This window comes from Lichenostomus cassidix, chromosome 19 (genome assembly GCF_008360975.1).
Source record: "Lichenostomus cassidix isolate B80296 chromosome 19, HeHo_3.0, whole genome shotgun sequence".
In the NCBI taxonomy this organism is placed as follows: domain Eukaryota; kingdom Metazoa; phylum Chordata; class Aves; order Passeriformes; family Meliphagidae; genus Lichenostomus; species Lichenostomus cassidix.
The window spans coordinates 5,215,809-5,237,057 of record NC_139499.1 but is presented as its reverse complement, the minus strand read 5'-3'; the positions used below and the strand labels follow the sequence as shown (position 1 = coordinate 5,237,057).

The 21,249-nt window shown below is 47.9% G+C and overlaps 2 protein-coding genes across 15 annotated transcripts in view; both read right to left on the bottom strand.

Annotated features, from left to right (window-relative positions):
• The window catches only part of RFFL (ring finger and FYVE like domain containing E3 ubiquitin protein ligase), a 31,353-nt gene extending 16,656 nt beyond the window's left edge, over positions 1 to 14,697 (bottom strand). For 2 of the 14 annotated variants that reach the window (XR_014855692.1, XM_085078116.1), the window contains exons 1-3: positions 12,325 to 12,460; positions 8,598 to 8,676; positions 1,026 to 1,084 (exon numbers count right to left, since the gene is read on the bottom strand). Coding sequence is in view for 3 of the 14 variants with exons in the window: in XM_085078116.1 (XP_084934242.1) it covers positions 1,026 to 1,084; positions 8,598 to 8,647 (109 nt within the window). In the remaining 11 variants the exon portion in view is untranslated. Of the gene's footprint in view, positions 1 to 995; positions 1,085 to 8,597; positions 8,679 to 9,109; positions 9,314 to 12,324; positions 12,461 to 14,368 lie in introns of those variants that run through there. The other 12 variants (XM_085078122.1, XM_085078126.1, XM_085078120.1 and 9 more) reach the window with 10 other exon arrangements.
• A 151-nt stretch (positions 14,698 to 14,848) lies between these two features.
• RAD51D (RAD51 paralog D) lies at positions 14,849 to 20,652 on the bottom strand. The gene is made up of 11 exons (XM_085078134.1): positions 20,562 to 20,652; positions 20,058 to 20,174; positions 19,381 to 19,442; positions 19,105 to 19,223; positions 18,826 to 18,907; positions 18,588 to 18,722; positions 18,081 to 18,176; positions 17,807 to 17,897; positions 17,016 to 17,086; positions 16,053 to 16,220; positions 14,849 to 15,382 (listed from the first exon to the last, which is right to left on the bottom strand). Exons 2-11 carry the CDS (start codon positions 20,137 to 20,139, stop codon positions 15,299 to 15,301), a joined length of 990 nt encoding a protein of 329 aa, XP_084934260.1. The 5' UTR covers positions 20,140 to 20,174; positions 20,562 to 20,652; the 3' UTR covers positions 14,849 to 15,298.
• Between the last annotated feature and the right edge of the window lie 597 nt (positions 20,653 to 21,249).

The following is a 21,249-nucleotide window of genomic DNA, read 5'->3' as shown; positions in this document are numbered from 1 at the left end:
GAGAGTAAACAGGGCAGCCCGCTGGGGCAGGGTGCAAGGCAGAGCAGGAAAAAGCTGGAATGGGGCCACAGGCGTTCAGCACAGCCACACACACAGCTCTGCTGAAACACCAGCGCCTTAAATTACTGCTGAGCCCAGAGAAGCACCGAAAGTCACTTCCCACTTACGTGGTGGAGAGGAAACCATCGTGCAGACAAAGCCCCTTTTATGCTGCTACAACCTGGTTTACATTGAGTAAACCATTTGCCAGGTAAGCCCTTGGAAAATTGGCTTAGCTGAGAGGAAAATTAAGAGTTCTTATATACATGAGAAAAATCCAGCAGGTATTCCAAGAGCATTTTGCAGCTGTACCAGTGCTTATCAGCATGCTCTGAGTGATTTGCAAGCTTTCTCCCAGCAACACTTGATGCTGTTTGGGAGGTTTACAGACAGATCTCCACCTGAAATCCCACCAGCATTGTTACAATCGCAAAGATTCTCAGCTTCAAGTACCTCTTTGAAACTAGAGAGCTGCAATTCCCATTTGAAAATGGAGTGAAAGGTTTTAGAAAGCTGTGGGATTTATAGAGCATTGCCCAGAAAATTAATTCCAAACCAGACACCCTCTCACTTGACTCCCAGCTTTGCACCTGGAATTGCAAACTCAATGCTCACCCTCTTTCCCTCTCCTCTGTAGCACAAGTAACACCAGGTTTTCCCCATTTGAACATGAGAAACTTGGAAATCCTGTTTTGTAAGGAACTAGGTACCTGGGGTGAATATTATTTCAATATAAACTGTTTATTTTGACCCAAAGTTGCATTTTGTACATTGAAAAATATTTAGATAAAAAGCTCTTTTTGCTATTAACTGTAATTAGGTCTCAAGACATCTGCCAAGGTGAAAAGTCAACTGCCTTTTTCCTTTGCAAGTCAGTGACATTCTTCCAGCAAGTTAACGCAGAACAAAAAGTGATTAACGAAATCATGTGATTTTTAGAAAATTATTTATCTTACCCAGTCTGTCTCAATTCCTCAGTCCCATACCTCTTTCCAAGGGATGTGCTGTGACCTCAGACTTATCTCCCTTCCACTCTCCTGCTACGCTGAAAAACAATTCAAAAAACTGCTGTGCTCTTTCACACTAGTTTGATATTCATCAGCAAGACTGAATTAAGTCAGTTGTAATATATAGCATGAACCAAGTCAGGAAGAGAAGAAAGGAGACTCTGGAGAAGTAACATTCCTGAGTACTGTTTGGTTACCAGCATCCTGAGTGGGTGTATATGTCTTTAGCCTTAGTCTCACACCCAAAGGTGTCACAAAAAATATAAGCTCTCCATCTAAACTTTAGTAAGAGGAAGTCCAGGAATTCTAGACCCCTACCAACTCTACCAGCCCTTTTCATTATAGAGAAAAAGGTCCATGCTGGCTTTTTTTTCCTCTGTTCACTCCTATCTTCACAGGTCTTCTTGGATTCAGCTGCAATGGGTCACTGTAATTGCAATATGTAGCAATAAATTGCTCAGTAAAAACCTGAACATTTCAGTAACTGTGCAGCTTCCCTAACCAGCCCTGCTCCAGGAAGGGTCCATACTCTCCAGATTTCATCTCAAAACCCACCCAGACCACTCTTCCATGACAGCCACGTGGCAATGGCTGGGGGAGGTTTCCTGGATCTGTGCCCACCTGGAAGCCAGAAAGTGGTTCTAAAGGCACAGCAGGAGCTTTTCAGGGAGTCCTCCTCCTCTCCACACTACAAATACCTCCCTCTCTCAGCAAATTTTACAATGCCCAGAATAGAACCTTGCTGAAAATAAGTCTCTGCTGTGCTGCAAAACACTGCTGTGGACTAAGTGACTTCAGTGGTTGGGTATTGCAAACAAACAGGAGCAGATCCACAATTTAACCAGGGACATCCTGGGAACAGCTTTGAATCCACTCTGCTGGAAGGTGATTTCACCATGGAAGAAGGTAACTACTGCCAGATGGTTTAATGATACCCTTCTACTAAATTGGGGAATTCAGGGAGCTGGAGAAAAAAGGGGAGGAGAAAGGATATTAATTTGTATTTTCATCACATCTCAAGCTCTCTACTTCAGGTAAAGAGAGATTAAGTTATTTCCATTGAAATCCTTGGCCCAAAGGCCTATGATGCCAACTACACACCTTGTTTCATTATGACAAATGGATAAATGACATTTCCACCAACAGTTAATCTTCAGACTGAAGCACGAACATATGGGGGCAGCTGAAGGGAGGTGAAAGAGGTCCATTTTCTCTCCTCAAACTGGAGGTGGGACAGGACCAGCCAAAATTCCATTGAGTTTCCCTGAAACTGGGATTGCAGTAGGCACTAAAGTTCCACAGACTCTGGGCTATCACCGTCTCAGGCACCCAGAATTGAGAGTGTTTGCTGATAAATTATAACACCAGTTGGAAATCCCGGAAATTAGTTGTAATGTCAAGCTATGAGATTATTTTTAAACACTAAGCTTCTAAATTTCACCCCCCAAAATCAAAATATAGTCCCAAAATTCCTCGCATGCCAAACCTACTTTTCTCCCCACCTTATTCCAGGAGCTGTTGGTAGAAAATCAACCCAAACCTCATGGAATTTCTACAAGTGGGGAAGTGCACATGCAGTAGGACTGGATGCACCACAGATCTGTGCAGACTGGCAGACAACCTCTAACCTATTTAACTGGAGCCTGAAAAAAGATAATTTTTATTTGGCTGGACTGAAACAGATTTGGATGCATATAACTGAGGCACACCATAACAAGTACAAACACTGCAGACTCATTCCATAGCTATGCCTATTCCAAATTAATCTGAATTCAAATCCAAACTAGGTGCTGAAATAGAATAAAATGCAGCTGCACATCTTCTCCTTCAGCAGACACATACAAAGAGCAGCACAGACGTCACATCCGACACGGTGTGGGAAGCTCTGCCCTCCCAGACTGCAGAAATACTTAAAGAGTTAGTCAGCAGTTAAAAAAAGGTACAGGATGTTGAATACAAACCTGAGGACTGGTTTTGTTACTGAGATAACAAAAGATAGCGCAATCAAAAAGTGAGTTTATTTAGGGTTTAGTCACCTTATCTGTGGACAAGGGAAAATTCCCCGCTCTCATCTGAAGGAAGTTAATACAGGTAGAACTTTGAGAGGAACTTTGAAGTTGTACTTTTAAAGCCTTTCCATAAATATTATTTTTGAGCCCATCTCCATTTAGCACGGAAGCATTTGAAATTCAGACTTGCTTACATGCAGCCCTGGAGAAGACCTCGAAAACTGAGAGAAAGTTCAAGCCTTACCACCCAGTCTCTGCTAGCAGGAGTAGCATGAACTCTCTACAGCATTCATGGGACAGATGCTGTGGAAAAGTCCATTCCAACCATCTGCAGTGTTTGTTTCTACAAACTGAAAAGTTCTACACTGGTTCCTTTACCACCATCCTTATTCGACAGCTAAATTTCTCTCCTTCCAGCCTCACTCTCTGCAGAACATTAAGGACTAAGAAATGCAAAACAAAGCAGCCTGAAATCTGGACTTTGTTCAAACAGAAACATGAACAAACCCAACAGCCATCTGGTCTCGTGGTTTTGGGTTCTGAGTTGAGGGGACACATCCTGAGGAGGTTCTGCAAAAAGCTCACCCTACATGTTCAGTACAAACCATTCAAGCAAACATTTGTCTCTGGGAACTAAAGCCATGATCCCAAAAAAAAGGGGATTCTCTTTTATTTGCCACATCTCTATACATATATTATGGGAGAACATTCAAGTTCTTTGTCAAGCCTTTTAATCACCTCTGTGAAGCACCAACAGGGGCAGGATGGGCATCCTTTGATGGCAGAGCTCACCTAAACACCTAAAATTCATGGGAACAAGCAGAAAGTGCTGAACATGGAACCACAGTGGGATCCAGCTCACAGAGAATCTGTTTTTACAAAAGAGCAGGACTGGAGGTAAGGAAAACTTCAGACAGGGACCTGCATCTCCTGGATTCCCTACCTTTGTCACAGAGGGGAAATTTCCCATATATGGCCCAAGCCAACAGGGTCACATTGCAGTGCAGGCTTTTGGCAAGCCCAGACATTCAGACATCATGAGTCAGTGCTCCAGAAATCACTGAGGTTTATAAACCAATACATACACTTCATTTTGGTTGGGTTTTTTTAATTCACCTTTTGTTCGGTTTTTTTTCCCCCCCAACCTTTGCAGTACACAGGCACCATCACATTTTCATTTCACTTCTAACTGGGAGGAGCATTTCTTTTCCATTCTGGGGTTTTTTTGACAAGGTTTTCACATTAGACTAAACCCTAGACTAAACCCCTTGGGGCATGAAGAATAAAACCAGACCAGCTATCATGGAGGTTAGGAACAGATACTACACTGTCCTGTACTTTCACACGGCACTGTAACAACAAAGAATACTTAGTTTTTAAATAAAACCTCAAAACATCTTCACTTCTGGTCTGAGATTCCAAACAACCAACAACTTATCTGGCCTTTCAGCACAAGCAGACACAACTGCTGCCACTAAGAAGTTCCCTGTGTGGATCTTTTCCACCACTGGCCTGATAATATCAACATGACCTTTCCTCTCTTTTGAACTCTACTTAGTTTAATAGTTCAGCAGAAACTGACCCATTTTTGGCCACATAAACAAAATCTGATCCCAGATACTCCTATAAAAAAAAATTCTGAATTTCAAGAAATATCATTACTTTCAGATTAGTAATGGGATAAATAATGTGGGACAATTCGAGGTGAGGATTTTTGGTTTCAGTTTCCAGCTCTGTTACAGATGCTGTGTGAGTCTGGGCCACTTCAGTTCTCTGTGCTTTAGTTTTCCATAAGCAAAATACAGGTAATGCCCCATAAGGGAATGGAATCAAGCTAATACTTCATTTCTTTAAAGCAGTGCTGTGTTCATAACAGAATTAAATACTTTCAGAGAACTATATAGCTCACAGAAGTGAAGAAGAAATGCTGAGACTGAACAACCTCCTTGCACTTCTGCAGAGCATCCTAACAATTTTACATTAAAACAAAGCAGTTAATAATAAAAAGAACCAAAAAAAAAAAAAAAGAAAAACCAAGATGATTTTGAGGCTAAATTCATGTTTGACTCAAGTGCAAAAGACAATGAAAGTCCAGTTGCATTTTTATGTGTTTGCACTCTTTTCCCAGTTCACAATGAAAATTATGGGTAACATGCAGAATAAAAATATTGCTCAAAAAGCTTGTTTTTACCTAAAGGGGCATTTCAACTTGAAAGTAAGTGTAACTGACAAATGTGGCCTTGTTAAAAAAAAGCCACGACAAAACAAAAGAAATAAACAGAAAAGGCAAACATTCTTGGGATTTGAGACAAGATAAGGTGTGAAGGAGGCAGCATGCTATCAAACTGCTGGTTAGGAGAACATCAAGGATTTCAGATTTCAAATCTCTTGTGCATGTTGTAAAAAAACCCTTTTACTTAGAAGTTTAGAAGGTTTGGTCAACACATTTAGACTGTTTCCTCCATAATCAAAGATTAAGGCTGATCAGTCAAGCACACAGTGGACAGTAATAGTTCACACCCTTTTCTTCACATTTGCTCCTATTAGGGGAATTTTTAGGAAATACTACCATATATTAGATTTAACGCCAAGCCTGCATCTCTTATTCCTGCCAGAGCAATGAAAGCTTTAGCTCATGTTATTAAGAGCCACATACAGAAGTTAAAAAGCAAGCTCAGGCCTCCAGAACAATGTCTTAGCAAGTGACTTTGGCTTTGGGCAGAGCAACACTGAGGGAGACAGGCCTCATTCCAAGAACGATCATCTTACTTCCCTCAGACAAAGTAAAGCCTTTCATGAACCAGGCTGGGCTCTGGCCTACATTCTGTTGTATGAAAAGGCTTCATTATATGCAGTTGAACACATTGTTTGAAAACCTGATATAAATGGCCTCTAACGCAGCAAGAGCTGAACAAACCGAAATCGTGCAATGTTAAGGTTTCCAAAGGACCAAAATGGCAAAACTGTATTAAATATGTTGTGTCTTATCTCTAAAGCACACACAGTTTAAACCTGGAAATAGGTTTTCACCCACGGCAGGGTTCAGAGACGGTATCAGCACCAGTTCAGGGTGATCAGATAAGGTTATGTGCCGATTTAAGGTGTCTCTGAAGGCAGGCGCCCTGGCAGATAAAAAGAAAAGCTGCAAGTGCTCTGTTTCTAAGTGTGTTATTTTGCCATACACAAGCAGTCATTTGCAGGTGCTTGGAATTCCAGCTGCACTCTCTGTGCACATCTTGTAGGCATTCCAAGTCACTCCTGAAGCCCAGCAGCGAGCTGAACAACATATTTCCATTCTTTCCAGGAATTCCTTCACTCAGAATGACATTCCTGACTTAGGTATTTTCATTGCACAAATCTGTCTGTGATTTGTATTCAAATCAGAGCAGCAAGTAACAAATAGCATAAATAAAAGTAGGAATAGAAAGAAGCAGTTTGCCAAAAAGGAGGCTGATGGTTTGGGCTTTGTTTTATTAAATTCATGTTTCAACTCCCTCTTCTTTCTCTTCTGCATAAGAGAAAAGGTCTCACTCCTCCTACTCAGAGCTCTCTGCACAAGAAGATGCACAGTGACAGACTAGGTTTGACTGAGCTGACAAGGAGCTCCCTGATCCCCTGCAACAACTGATAAGCCTTTCCATCTGAGAAACAGAAGGGATGGATTATGCAATATCAGCCTCTGTCTGACTGGCAGGAACCTGGGCCCTGAGCTCCCAGAGCATGAAACAGCCCCTACATAAAAACCAGCTTCAATTTCTACTTTTTGGATTATACAGCCAAAGAGGACTTGGAAATCTACCCTTTACTTGGAATCTGAAAAATAAACTGTTTCCAAACTCTCCTGCAATGCTTGTGCAACGGCCTCAAGACAGCCAGGGATCTGGCCAGCTGTGCCACCAGCCACAGAAGCTGCATTTTAGAACTCGCCCTTGTGTGGAACAATTGGAACTTTCTCCAGGCTGAAGTGTGCACACAGAGCTCAGTGTTTCCCTGTGAGCACACAACAGCTCCATTATTGTTTAACTACCAAAAACCAGCTCCAACAATCTATCAAGCTCGACATTCTATCCGTCTCTGCTGCTAGCCCAGACTGCTGGGCACATATATAGGAAGAGGTTCATGGATTCAATAAGAAAAGCTATTTTGTTAATCTAAACAGATATTTCCCTTCTTTTAACCATTAATTTGCTGCTTTTAAAACTGTTCAGGAGCCCAGTGGGCTGTTTCTCCTCCAGATTATCAAATTCAAGTGTCTATAAAGGTACCTATTCTAGGAGATGAATAAAAGCTCCTTTTTAAGATGCATATAGAACAAATTTAAAGGCAATCCCACAGAGAAGGAACTCCTCACTGCCTCAGAGCTGCAATACCAGTTGTAGTTCCAGCCTAGCCATGATTATTTTAACAATGAACTACAGCAGAGCATAAACCTGCTGCTTATCACCCTCCCTGCCCAGGGACAGTACTGCTCAGCAGTTTTGCAAATAATCACGGCTCAGGCAAAGTCCTAGGAAACACCAACACTTTCGTGGAAGCAAACTTATCAATGTATGATGCAACCTCGTGGAGGATGACCTCAAACACAGGAATTATTCATCTGAGTGACTCCAGCAAGCCAAGTCTCTGGGTGAAGGACAGCTGGGAGTCATCCACTGGTGCCAGCAGTCATTTTTCTCTGAGCAAGGTATTTTGGCATCAACAAAAAGTAGCATCACATGAGTTTCAGTCTGGAATTCTGTGGGATGCAGTGTTATGGTTCCTGACTCATTTGGGGAAAAGCCAAGCCAATAAAAGCTCAAGTGGTATGGATTCAATGATGCCCCTCATGACAGTGCAATTTGAAATTATCTATGTGTATATATAGAATACATAATGCCCAAAGGAACCATCCTTCTGCAGCAGAGGTTACCATGCAACAAGCTGCTCCCAAAAGAGAGAGTATTTTATATTTAAATTACATTTAATGAGTTTAGAATCTCACTTAACATCAGCCCAAACTAGAAGATTCAAAGCATATGCTCCTAAAGTATATTCTTATAAGCACATCCCACAACCTTCTGAATATAAATAAAAAGGTGGCAGCATTTAAAAAAAGCTGATGTTTAATGAATATTTTAGTCTGCACTGAAATAAAGTGTGGAAATTTCTATTCTGAGACTATTTGGTAGAGAAGCCAGGGGCATTAGAGAAAGAAGCCTGATTAATGTTTTAGAGTAAACTGAAAACCTCAAGAGCAATTAATGTGAAGAAGTTGTAGATTTTACAGACACTGAGAAGAATTAACAGCATCTCAGAAAACAACAATTCTTTCCAAAGAAAGTCCCTTATGGGAGCATAAATTTAACAAGCCAAAAAGGCCTTTCAGAGGTTAGAATAAGCCATCTCAGTCCTGAGGAAACCAGCTGAGAAAGAAGGGAAAAGCTACTACAAAATTTGAATTCTTGATCTGAAAGTCATACTCTTGTTTTCTTGAAGAAGAGAGTAATTTTTCAACCTTGCAATGTTGTTTGCAGACTAAAAAATCAACTTTAGAGGCACATACCAGCAGGGGATTAGAAACCTTTGCGTGCAGGTGAGTCCTGGTCCTGACATCAGCCCAGCAGTGACGAGATTCTCCCCACCTGTGAAACAGAGATTCCACTTATTCACCCCCTGCAAAGCATTCCCTGCTCCCTGAATGCCAGCTGAGGGAAGTTCACACTACCATTCCTGGCTTCTTGTAAGGACAGTCCCTGGGAAGGGGAGGAAAACAGGCTTGATGGGAAATTACAGAGAGGTACTGTCAAGGCTAATGAGTGGAATTACTTTGGGGAGCAGGAGCCAGGCTGGGGTTTTGCATGGGCAGTCAGGGAAGGGCTGGGGAAACATTTGCACGAGGTAAATGCTTGGAAGTGCAGAGCACAAAGCACAGGCAGTGAACAGCAGCATCACAGACCTCACCACTGCCCTGAGAGCTCAATCAAGTAGCCAGCCCACCCCAGACTGACAGCAATATCCAGGTGATTTAAAGCCAGGTTATGCCTGTAGTCAGACTACAGAGAAGAATCAATTTACCTTCTTTTTAACTAGCAGGTACAGAGATCTCTCTTCCTGCTCAGCAGCAGGTAAGACACAGCGGTGTCCAAAAAAAGGAAATGTACACACATTTTTCTGCTGCTCACGTCATCCTTCTGCCCACAGTGTGTTTCACTAAGCACAAGTACTTGGTTCAATGTACTTCCTGATTTCTTATCTTCACATCAGGCTCTGAATCCCTTAGGAGTGGTCAGAAGGTTTAGAGAACAGATGGAGCCGGGGGATCTTTAATTAGAACTAGGTCCTTCCAACCCAATCCATCCTGTGATCCTATATCCTATGAAAACACCCTCTAAAGGACAGGAAAATAGCCTAACCCTAATTAAGCACATTTTTTCCTACATTTATTGCAGTGAAACCAACACACCCTAGGTGAGGAGAGCATTTCACCTGGCCAGACTTGAGGACACAAACTGCAGTGCTGGGTCAGACACAGCCTGCCCAGCTCCACTGCCCACTCTGTGCTGGCCTAGGAGAGCCAGAGGAGAGGCAGGCACAGAGCAGACTGGAGAAATCACCTTCCACCCTTTCAGGCAAAAACTGGTTCAAAGTCCAAACTACAGGTTTAATAACAGCACTGGCAGCTCAGATCAGATCGTGCTCCAGCCTGATTGAGGAGTTTACAATCTCAGTTGTTAGTAACAACAAACTGTGGTGCAAAGTTGCATGAGAAGTGAAAATGACACCATTTAACAAATAAACAAAACAACAGAAACCCACACTGAAGTCAGCAACAATAAAGAGAAAACTAAACATGTGAAGAAGACAGATCTCAAACTCAACTAGTGACCACCAACCTCCCAAAAATCCATATATATTATACCTTTGTACTCTCAGAGTGCAGACTATTGCATTCAGCTCTCATTTTAGAGCCAAATCACATGGTACCTGACAATGAAAAAGACTGATCTTCACTGAAAGCCATCCTACTTTTTCTACCCTACAATTAAATACAATGCTTAAATTATGGCTTTAAAACTAATCCAATTCAGCAAAAACTTGAGCAATTAACCCATGAACACCACTGTCAAGGCAATCAGCCTTTAATTAAAAGTTCAGTTGCTATGACTGAGTGGATGTGCTGCAGCTGGGTAACCCTGCTCCAGGATTCCCAGCTCAGAATGGGAAACACAGCAGTCAGAGGTGATTGTTTTGGTTCATTAGACCCAATTGTGCCGCCAAAACCAGTCATCATTACAGAGAAGGACTACAAGATCCCCCTCCCCATCACTGTGGGCACAAACGTGTTAAGGAGTTTCAGTATTTGATGGGTGGAGGTAGCTTGTCAGTTCTGGAAAAACGAGGTAACAGTGGGAAGACAAAGGGTTAAAACTCTTTTTGCTTATGCAATCAGATATATGCCTTAATGATCATCTATCTTAAAATCTGAGCTTCAAAGTGTTGAAATGCAACCCACCACAGTGTAAACACAATAAAACACCAACTTATAATGCACCTGTCATTTCCCATTCTAATGATATGGAGAGCTATGAAAGCCTTTTGTAGATCCATCTTTCCTATCCTAATGGCATGGAGAGCTAAAAGAGCTTTTTGTAGAGCCACTAAGCTCTTCACCAATTCCACAACCAGGTTAGAAGGAACAGGAAAACTGCCACAAGTCCCTGCACTGCTGTGAAACAATTCTCCCAAAACAACATCCAAGATTATGTCCCATGCTCCCCATGGAAGACACGCTGTATGTCAAGAGAAGAGGAAGTGAGCTCAAATGAAACACAGAAATAAAACCCTTCCATCTCAGCCAATTAAACATTATCCTAAGCACAGCTCAATCCAAGAAGCCTAAAATTAAACCATTCCTATCTACCTTTAATGTTACCCTTGACTAAACACGCCTGGCTGTCCTTGCAGTGCTGGAAAACACGTGAGTTTTCAGAGTGAGTTTTTCTGGAGCGCAACTGGTTCTTTATCACAGGGTCAAACGCTGAGCCTGTCCATCCTCAGCCTTTTGATCTGAGGAGCCTCAGACATTACCCTGTTCTCACTGCAGAGCTGACACTTATTAACCTGCAGACACTGAAATGCTGCTAAGAAACCGGAGGATGAGTCAATACTTTCCCACAGGAAACACCTTGACCTGCTTACAGGAACAAACTGCTCGCAAGGACACTTGAGTGCTTTTATTTTCTGAACAACTTTTGCTTTCTGCAGCAAAGGAAGGACTTGCCCAGCTTTCACTTTGCCCTCCACCCCTAGTTTTGAACACAGAAGGAAATAACTTGGGTCCTTAATACCAAATTACACTTTGGACATGCTAAAATGCAAAGAGACAGTAATTTAAGCAAAGAGCCCTACAGGAAGCTGGTGCTTATCCAGAACTCCACAGTCTCATAGCAATTTGAGCACAATAACCTATTGAACCCCAGAGTGCCTTTGGGAGCAGAACTCAGAGAAGGAACAATTGCTCATAGCCACTTTTTAAACAAGAGAAAAGAGGCTGCACCAGCGTCCCACTCCCCCCTCATCAGGGAAATCCCGTGAGGAAGCCCCTTAACCCTATCTTCCCAAAATAAACCCAGGTGTGCCACTGTCCCTGCCCCAGCCCGAGCAGCCCCATTCCCCCAGCCTTGTGTCCAGCAAGTCCTGGCAGCCCTATGCCCCCCCACACTTGCCAACACCCCAATCCAGAGCTGTACCCTCACCCCACAGCCTCTGGATAACCCTCAGTGACAACTCCACGGCCTCATGAACCCCATATTTACCTGCCCCTACCCTTAACCCATCCACTCTTCTCTACCATGGCAGTCCCCATTGGCCCTGACCCCTAAGCCTCACACACAACCCTGGCAGCCTCCTCAGTGCCCCACAGCCTGGCAGCCTCTCCGAAAGCCTCAGACACCCCTCCAAACCCTGGCAGCACCCCCGGAGCCTCACACACGTCCCCAGACCTGCCAGCCCCCTCAGCACCCCAGTGCTCCACACCCCCAAACCTGCAGCTCCCTCAGTGCTCCACCCTCCAAAACCCTGCCAGCCTCCCCGAAGCCTCACACACTCCCAACGCTCCCCAAAGCTGGCAGCCCCCCTACCCCACAGCCCCAAACCCTGTCAGCTCCCCCGAGGCCTCACAGCCCCACACACACCCCTCACACCCGGCACCCCCTCAGTGCCCTACACACCCCCAGCCTGGCAGCCCCCTCACGGCCCCGGCAGCCCCCCCAACACCAGCAGCGCCTCACCTTGCCCTTGAGGAGCAGCGGCCCGGCTGGCGGCAGGACCGACGGGCCTGGAGCGAGAGATTTCGTCCCAATGTCTGCGCTCGGCGGCGGCGGCGGCGCTATGGCAACTGCCCGCCGGGCCGGGCGGCCGGAGCGGCCCCAGGGGAGCCGGGCGGGGCAGCACTGCCCCCTAGCGGCACGGAGGACTCAGCAGCGCCCTCAGTGGGACGGGAGGGCAGCGCCGCCCGCGGTGGCTCTGAGGCTCGCGGGTTCGAGACCCGCCGGAGGCAAGAGGGGACACTGTGGGGTCCCCTGTGCGCTGGGGGCGTTCCTTGGGTGCGTGGGGGGTTTATTAGCATTACACGGGAAGTAATCATATACCGACAGGTCACAGAATCAGCCAGGATAGATACCACCTCATCAACCAGACCAGAGCACTGAGTGCCACGTCCAGTTTTTCCTTGAACAGCTCCACGTCTTGTGACTCCACCACCTCCCCGGACAGCCCATTCCAGTGTTTCATCACCCTTTCTTCCTCCTAATGTCTAACCTGAACCTCCCCTGGCACCGCTTGAGATTCTTGTCCTCTCATGCTGAGATACAGCCACACACAGCCCTACAGATATACAGACACATATATGCACACAATGCATGCAAACACACATTTAGATGTGTATTTTATACATATCAGGGGCAAATATCCCTTAGTGCCAAAAGGCATCCCTGCTGCTTCGAGCAAGAGCATCCCTGTCTGCTCTGGGATGGGTTTCATTGCCCTGCTCCAAGCCTTTCCAGCAGTTTTCCAGCTGTTTTGGGCATGGGGAAGAGGCAGGGAAAAGGGATATCCCAAGCTCTGCTTTACAGGGTTGCAGGAGTGCCTGTGTGAGCATGGAGGGAAAAGGCTGAATGAGGCTATTTAGGTCAGAAACTCTTCTAAGCCTGATTTTACTATGCAAATTTAGGGCAAATGAGCTTGAGTAGGAAGTCAAGTTTTTCCAGACCAGGTAATACAGTCCCATGACCCAAACCCCTCTACTGTCCCCACACCATGCAATAACACAGTGACATCTTCCCTGCAGCAACACAGCCAGAAATTCAGGACATCCCTGTGACCTCAGAGCACACATGGGAGCAGAGGAACTGCCACATTAAACCCAGCCAGGCCCCATATCACACCACCCTCCCCAAATGTTTCCCAGAAGGGTGTAAGACTCCCACAGCTGCAATTAACTGATTGCCAAGGAGAGAAAATTCCCCCCAGCCACGATTATGCCAATGAAAGTTGAGATGGGAAGCTTTGGAGGAGCACAGACTTCACACCATCACCTTTCCTGCCAGACTGGCAGTGCCCCTGCTGAATCACCACCCCGTGACTCTCTGGTGACTGAATGCAAAAGTGGAATTTCTTCTGTCATTTCTCAGGGAACACAGGGAAGATGCACACATGGCTGGTCTCATGCTGAGCTTAATGAGGATTCAAAGCAGGTTGTTCCTCTTGTCATCCTGCTGGTTAGGGGAAGGAAACATCTGGAAAGCTCTCTTGGTTCAAATATAACCCCAGAGGTTTCTGTTTGGCTCTTCTCTGCTCCACACTCCCCCCAAAGAGCTTTGCTTCCCCTACAGAAGCTCAGGCAGAGAGATAAATTAGTAATTGAAATTTGTGTGTACCAGCTCTTTATCCACAGCTCCAAGAGAGGTGCTAGCAAGTAATTAACTAAAAATAAATTAGCTACTAAGGTAAATTTCTGCTTGTAAGTTCTAGCCTCATCAGCACAGGTCTCCAGCAGCCAGGAAAACCATCCTCCTCCTCCTCCCTACCTATCCAGGCTGCAATCCCTGGGGCCAAACCTCCCCTCCTGAGCACAGAGAGCCCAGAAACACAAACAAATATGCAACTTTTAAAAGTTTTCAGTAAAAATTACATATTTAATGTGCCAAGCACAGCCTTAGAGCTCCTCCAGGAGCTGTGCTGCTGTGTCATTAGCTTAATAAGCATGCCCTGATTAATCCCAGCCCCCAAATTCTACACCAGCAGCCTTGAAGTGCAAGCCCTGGCTCAGCTCACCTGCTAAGGAGGTCTCTTAGTATGCTGAGGGTGTCTGAGGCATCTGGGATCAATAGGAAACACCACATCCCAGCCTCCCTCTCCTCAGGAGGTTGCCCAGAGCAGGCAAGAGCAGCTGGAAAGCAGTGGAGCACGGAAAGATTATTTTAAACATCACCACAAGCAATTGAATGGGTCCTTGAGCATCAAGCAGGGCCAGCTGGTGCCAGCCAGGACCCATCTGCCCCAGCTGATCCAGATCAAAACCTCCATCAGTTATCAGCAAGCCTTTACACAACCCAGCTGTGCCCCAAAACCACCAGCAGGTCCCCACAGGGCCTGGTGTTACTCTGGGGAGAAGGAAGATCAAGCATCTGATTATGTCCCTACTCATCAGCAGCCTGTCCCACCCCAGTCCTGCTGGGGACTAAAGCTCAGCATTTTAATTAAGTTCAGAGCAACTGTCATTAATTGAATTCCAGCTCTCAACAACCACAGCAATGTGAAACAGCTTTTTCCTTTTATTTCTGAACCAAGGCCACTGTGGGCCCAAGGATGATCAGAATTCCAGGACCAGAGGGCAGCAAGCCATGGGGGGAACAAAACCACCCCAGGGAGTCATGGGCTTGTGCAGGGACAAGGTAGCTGGTCCCAAACAACACCTGAGGACAGGGCTGGCCCTGGGGGGTGAAGACAAGCCTGCAGCAGAGACAGGACCTGGCTGTCCTGCTGCCCACACAGCCCAGCCACTGCAGGCAGCATCTGCTGGGCATGGAGATCTCTGGGGAACCCCGTGCTCAGTTTTTCCACAGGGCAGAAGAACAAGAGATTTTTCATGTTGGTCCTTCCTTCCCAGGGCTGCAGGACTCTCAGTCAGTCTGTAAAACCTTCAGTGCTTGCCTGCTTTTATGCAGCTCTCTTGGATCTCGCGCCATTTGCTTTTCCATCCCATCAAAGTCCCTCTGTAGGTGTCACCAGGCTCGGTTCCAACACACCAACATTTCCAATGTCCAGCTCCACCTGTATCCCTGTTGGCTGCAAGGAGGAACAGAGCAAAGCTTTACCTCACACTGCTTGGACTCTGTATCACTCCATCACCTGCCTCAGAGCCAAAAATCCCAGTTACATCCCCCTGGGGATTTCTTTCTACTGGTGCCCCTGTTTTAAGTGGGTCTGCTGAGTGCAGAGATACAAATAGACAATGCAATTTAGCAAAGAAAGAACATCTCATCAGAGACATCCCCAGACACACCATTATTTAGCACATCCAGGATGCATTTCGCTGCCCAGCACACCTCCATACCCAAATCTGTTAGGATCAAGCAGCAGAGCAGACTCAGAGCCAGGAGGCTCAGGCAGTGCTGCCTGTGCATAAGCAGGATTCAAGCTGAAATCACCTTTGAAGGTGTCAGAGCCATTTCCATGGGAATCCTCACTGCCCACACACCATCAGGAGAGTGAGACCAACATCAGGAGGAACACAGTGACCTGGATTGGAAGTGCTGCCACTCATTTATCCTTCCCATAAATACAAGCTCAGGCTGTTGGGAACAGATGCTCTTCCCTTCTGCATCATCCAGCCAGGCTGCACGAGCTCCTCTCCCACTGCCATGCGAGGCTGGGTCCTGCCCCACTCCCCCAGGAGCCAGGGCCAGGTCACACAGCTGCTCCTGCATTCCCAAGGGATGGATCCAGGGAGCCTCACCTGCCGGGGTGACTTTGCCAGGGAAGCAAGGCGCTGTGTGGTGGTTTTCTCCCAGGTGGCTTCTCTCCTCTCCAGCAGCACCCGGGTGCTGGGCACGAAACTCCAGGAGCGGCCAAGGGCTGGCTTCAGTGGGCCAGTGCTGCTGTCCCTGGTCACCTGGTTGGTCACCTGCAGCACAAATAGATTTATCAGTGCCTGGGAAAAGCAGTTTTACTCGGTGTAATGAAACACTGGAGGTCACAGGGAATTCTGGCCAGTCTGCTACTTCCAGGAGGGTTTTTCCTTCTCCATGCTGAGCCCTCCTTCAGCCTCCTCCCCTCTGCCATCCCCTCTAAACACAGCCCAGGTAATTGCCCCAGACAGGTCCTTGGGGAGCTCATTCATATCTGCAAGCTGCATCACTCCTGGTGCTGAAGTCACCACAAAGTCTAACTCGGGGCCTCCAATTGTCCTTCCAGACATGGTGTCCTTGTCACTTTATCAGAATGAAGGGCAGGACTGGCTCAACACCTTCCAGCACCACACTCAGCAGACCACCATCTTCTATTGTGGCCTTCCCTGTTCAGACACATTAATTGTGGTCCCACCAACCTGTCTGGGTGCATTGGCAAATGGAAATGCTTGGCCAAGAGCTGGGGAAGGCTAGAGAGGACCCCTTCCAGCTCCCTTGGGATGATGCAATGCCCTGCAGCTCCTGCAAGGTGACTAAGAGGTTACCCAGGAAGCTGGCCAGCCCCTTAAATGAATGGTGTTATATCAAAAATGAATACAATCAGCCTTTCAGTCTCCCTGTACTTAACTCTGCCTTGCTCTATCCAGTGAAGGCTGTGTTGGCTGGGGACAGCAAGAGCAGGAGGCAGAGCTGGGAGTGGGGTCCCCTCTGCCAGGGGCTCCAGAGCCTCCCCGTGGCTCCTTGCCACAGCACACAGCAGCACAAGAGGGACAAAGTGCAGCAACACTCACCACAACAGCAAGGCTGAACTCCCTGGCCAGGCTCTTCAGCTCCCTGGAGAGCTGCATCATAAGGGCCAAACCTGGAGCAGGACAAAGCATTTGGCTCTCTGTGGGTCAGCCACCAAAGTGAATCTTAGAAGCAGCTGACATCAGGATTTGCATGAGTACTGGATTTAGTGCCAGTTCTCATGTTCATGGACACCTTCACTGGATCATTCCCCATCCTTTCCTATCTTAAAAGCCCCAAGGTCAAAAAACCCCACAAAAGCATCAGGAGCCCCAGACAAAGCTGGCCAGGTTGATTTAGCAGGTACAGGACCCATTTCTCCAGATCACAGCTTCATTTCCTACAGCCCTTGGCTGTGAGGGGACCTCCTGTGATAGCACTGGCTGCCATCCAGCTGTGCAAGACCCTCTGGAAGGTGTTTGAGGAGCCTCCTTGGTATCCTCACTCCTGATTTATGCTCCTTTCCGGCAGAAAGAGCCTCAGAGGAGCTCTGCAAACTGTGCCAGCAACCATGATGTCTCTGTGACACTGTAAGAGAAGTTTTAATTTATGGGCAAAGAGTTCAGTGTCTCCCCTGGATAGGTTTCAGACCACTGCCATGAACATGCACAGCCACAGCCAGCTGGAGTGTTTGCTGCTAACACTGCAAACAGACCCAAAGGAAAAGCTGGGAGCAACCACATCCACATCTGTCCTGCTCCAACCCCACTCCAAGCACAGCACACGAGTGGGAGAGGCTGTTCATGATGAGCAGAGAGCTCTGCAGCCTCCTGGCACACACAGTGCAGCTCACCCTCTGACTGCCTGCCGCCCAGCAGAGGGTAAATCACAGCCGACACCGAGTCCAGCACCACCACCTTCAGAGGTGCCCCGGAGCTCACAGCCTGCAAGGAGGCAAAATGTGCAATGTGGAGTGACAAACCCAGCAGTTTTGGATGTTGTGAGCTGCACAGAGGTCTTAATATCCCCAGGATGAGGCAATCTGGGGTCCCCTGTCAGACACACAAGCCCTGCTGCCCTCCCTGCAGCTCTGGGGAAGGGAGAAGGGCCCTGAGCCTTGCTCCTACCTGCTGGCAGAGGTGATCCCACAGCTCCTGCAAGGCACTCAGCAGCTCATAGATGTTGAACACACGAACCACCTGGATCCGCTGCAGAGCCTCCAGCTGCGGCACAAAGTGGCATCACCAACAGCCTCACTCTGCCCAGGATTTGTCCCATTCCTCCTGCCCCAGCTGCCACCAGCTTTTTGCATTCACACCATGCCACAGAGGCAGGGACCCTTACTCTTCCCTCCACCCCATTAACAGCGTTGTCCCTATTGCCTTAATGGAAAGAGCAACATGGACTGAGCTCAGGGAGAGAAGTCCTTCAAGTCCACTAAGTCCCTCCTTTCTCCCAAGGAAAACAACAAAGAGAAGTGTCTGTCCTGACCATGGCACCCACCAGGCCATGGAACAAAGGGTTTGGACCCAAAAAAGCCCATGGGGATAAAGGCAGAGCTGGAAAGACAAACCATCTCTGGTTTTCTGCAGACACAAGCAAAAGCAGTTTTAGAGAGCTCCAGGAAAACTTGCCTGCTCCTCCTCATCCTCTGTCTGGGCTCGGAGCATCTGGTAGAGACGGGAGGCAGTGAAACCCCCTGTGGAGTCGAGAAACTGGACATGCTGTTTGAGGCCCAGAGACACACTGGCTGCAATGCCCAGGCACACCTGGGGGAACAGCGACAGGATGTCACATGTCCTTCTGCTTCACGTGCCTGATGGCACCATCTTCACCCTACCTGTCCTCTCCCCTGTCCTCAGTCCCACTCACCTGTGTCTTCCCACTGCCTGGTGCCCCCATGAGCTCTGTCACTTCCCCTGTGTACAGCCCCGAGTCCAGCAGCTGATCCAGGCTACAGGATGGACACAAGGGAGGATTATCAACACCCCTTCAGCCACAATGGCACCAGGGAGCAGCAATCCCCAGATATTTGTCCCTAGAGTTTCCTTCCCAAATGCATACAAGTGCATGGGGATGGTTTGGAGACTGAAATTCAAAGCCTTGAGCAGCAAGCCCAGCCCCAGGCAGAGCTGGGTGTGAGGTACCCACCTTGGGCTGCCAGTGGGCAGGATGGCTGTGGAGCTCTTCAGCTCCTCATAGAGGTCAGCTCCGTTGGCAGGGAAGGCAGAGAACTGGGCCAGGAGCACACGTCTGACTGCAACCAGCGCCTGGGGGGCAGAGAGATGTCTGGCAATGGGACTGAGCAGGTCAAGGGACAACATCTGCTGCAGAAGGTCCCCCCAGCCAAGCCCATCCTTGTCCACGAGGCAAACAGCTCTGAGCTCCCTGGTTAATGTACCAGGATGTAGGAGCAGTCCCTTTTACCTTGTAGGACAGGGAACACTTCTGGGCAACATCCTCCAGGTCTGAAGACACAAAGTCCACCACTGCAAATAACATGAGAGACAAGAGATTGGAAGCCAAACCTGGTCGGACCACAAACACCAGAAGACAACCAGAAAACAACCTTGAGGGCTTAGACAAAAGCTGCACCAACAAGCAAAGTATCTGTGCCCTCTGTCAACACTGCAACTGGAGGAGTTTTTCCTCTGGGATGGTCCCATCACTTATCACAAAACAAACTGTTTCTTGCAAAACAGAGCAGGGAGACAAGCTGGTAAAAGTTTCCCCTGTTTTGCTCAAGAGCTGCTCAGCACCACCTCTTCCTTCCCCTCTAAGGGCAGAGGTGCCTGGGGTGCAGCATTCCAGGACTTGGACATTTTTCAGAGGTAAAACTGCACAAACCCTTCTGAAACACCATAAAAAAGCCATCCTCAATAAGGCTCTGCAGGGATCTCTACCATGTCCTTACACTCTCCTGCTCCTATGGAGAAGTCCTGACTCACTGTATCCACCCAGGGGGACTCAGAAGACATCCAGTAAGGAGGACATGGAAGGATATTCCACCACCACCACCCTCCCAGGAGGTGGGACAATATAGATACACCAAATGCACAGGGGATGATGTTCCCCAAGCTGAGACTCTGATGCCACCCCATTACCTGTCCTGATGCCATTGGCCCTGAGAAGCTGGATCATCTCTTCAGTGAGACCAAGGCAGAGCCCAGCCCGCAGGACCACCATGTCCACAGCCACAGGGGTGGGAGAGGAGCAAAGACCTGCAGAGGAAATGGGAGAATGGATTGCACTGAATCATTAAGTTTGAAAAAGACATCTAAGATCATCAACTCCAGCCATTAACCCAGCACTCAGCACTGTCAGGTTCAACACTCAGCCGTGGATGGTGCCTGCCCCTGGAGGAGCTGGGGAGAAGCCACACAAGCTGTGTTTGGGATGGGTGGTTCTGGTGGTGTTTAATCCCCCTTTGGGGCCAAACAGCCCAAAATCCTGCACGGGGGGCGCGGGAGCATCGCTGCGGCTGCTGCTTGGGGTGGGGAGCACAGGGAGCGGGGGGACCCCATCCCCGGGCAGGGGAACCCCTCATCCCAGACCCCTCCAGCAGAGCCCCACGATGAGTTGCTCACCTCCCCGAGCCCGCTCCGCACCCCGCAGCCCCACGGCCAGGACACCGCAGCCCCTGCCCGCTCCCTTCCTGCTTCCTGCCGCCGGCGGAAGGGCTGCGATCGCTCCTCTTCACCGTCCCATGCGTCCCAACCCGCTCAGCTTTCCCTGTTCCGGCCAATCACCGGGATCGGCACCGAGCTAAGGTCCCTTCCAAGCCAAACCATCCCAACTTCTGTGGTTATCCCAGGAGTGGGTTAGTCCAGGCGCATCAGCGCAGGGTGGAAAATGAAGGTGCACGGAGGGCTGAGGGGCTTTGCTGCCCTACAGGTGAGGGGAGCCACGTGCCCGTGCCTGGCTGCCTTGGGGGCTTGAATTTCTCCTGGAAAAGCTATTTCTGCGGGGCATTTATTATCATTATTATGTTTTCCGGCCGAGGCCTGAAGAGGGCTCTCGGCACTCGCTGCTGAGCCTGCCCTGCACTCAGCTCTGCTCGAGCATCAGCAGCACCGAACACCCTTTGATTCTGTTGCTCAGTTTACCTGCAGTGCTGCCGCTTGTGACAATGTGGCTTTATTCTGGCTGACATGAGAAAGGCTGTGCTGTATCCCACAAGTACTGAAATGAAGCCAGCTGAGCCTTCCTCAGTACCTCATGTGGGAGGAGGTTTCTGGTGTGTTAATCCAAGTGAATCCTAGAAAAGCCACTGCTCTGAGTCTCTCCAAGGCAGGG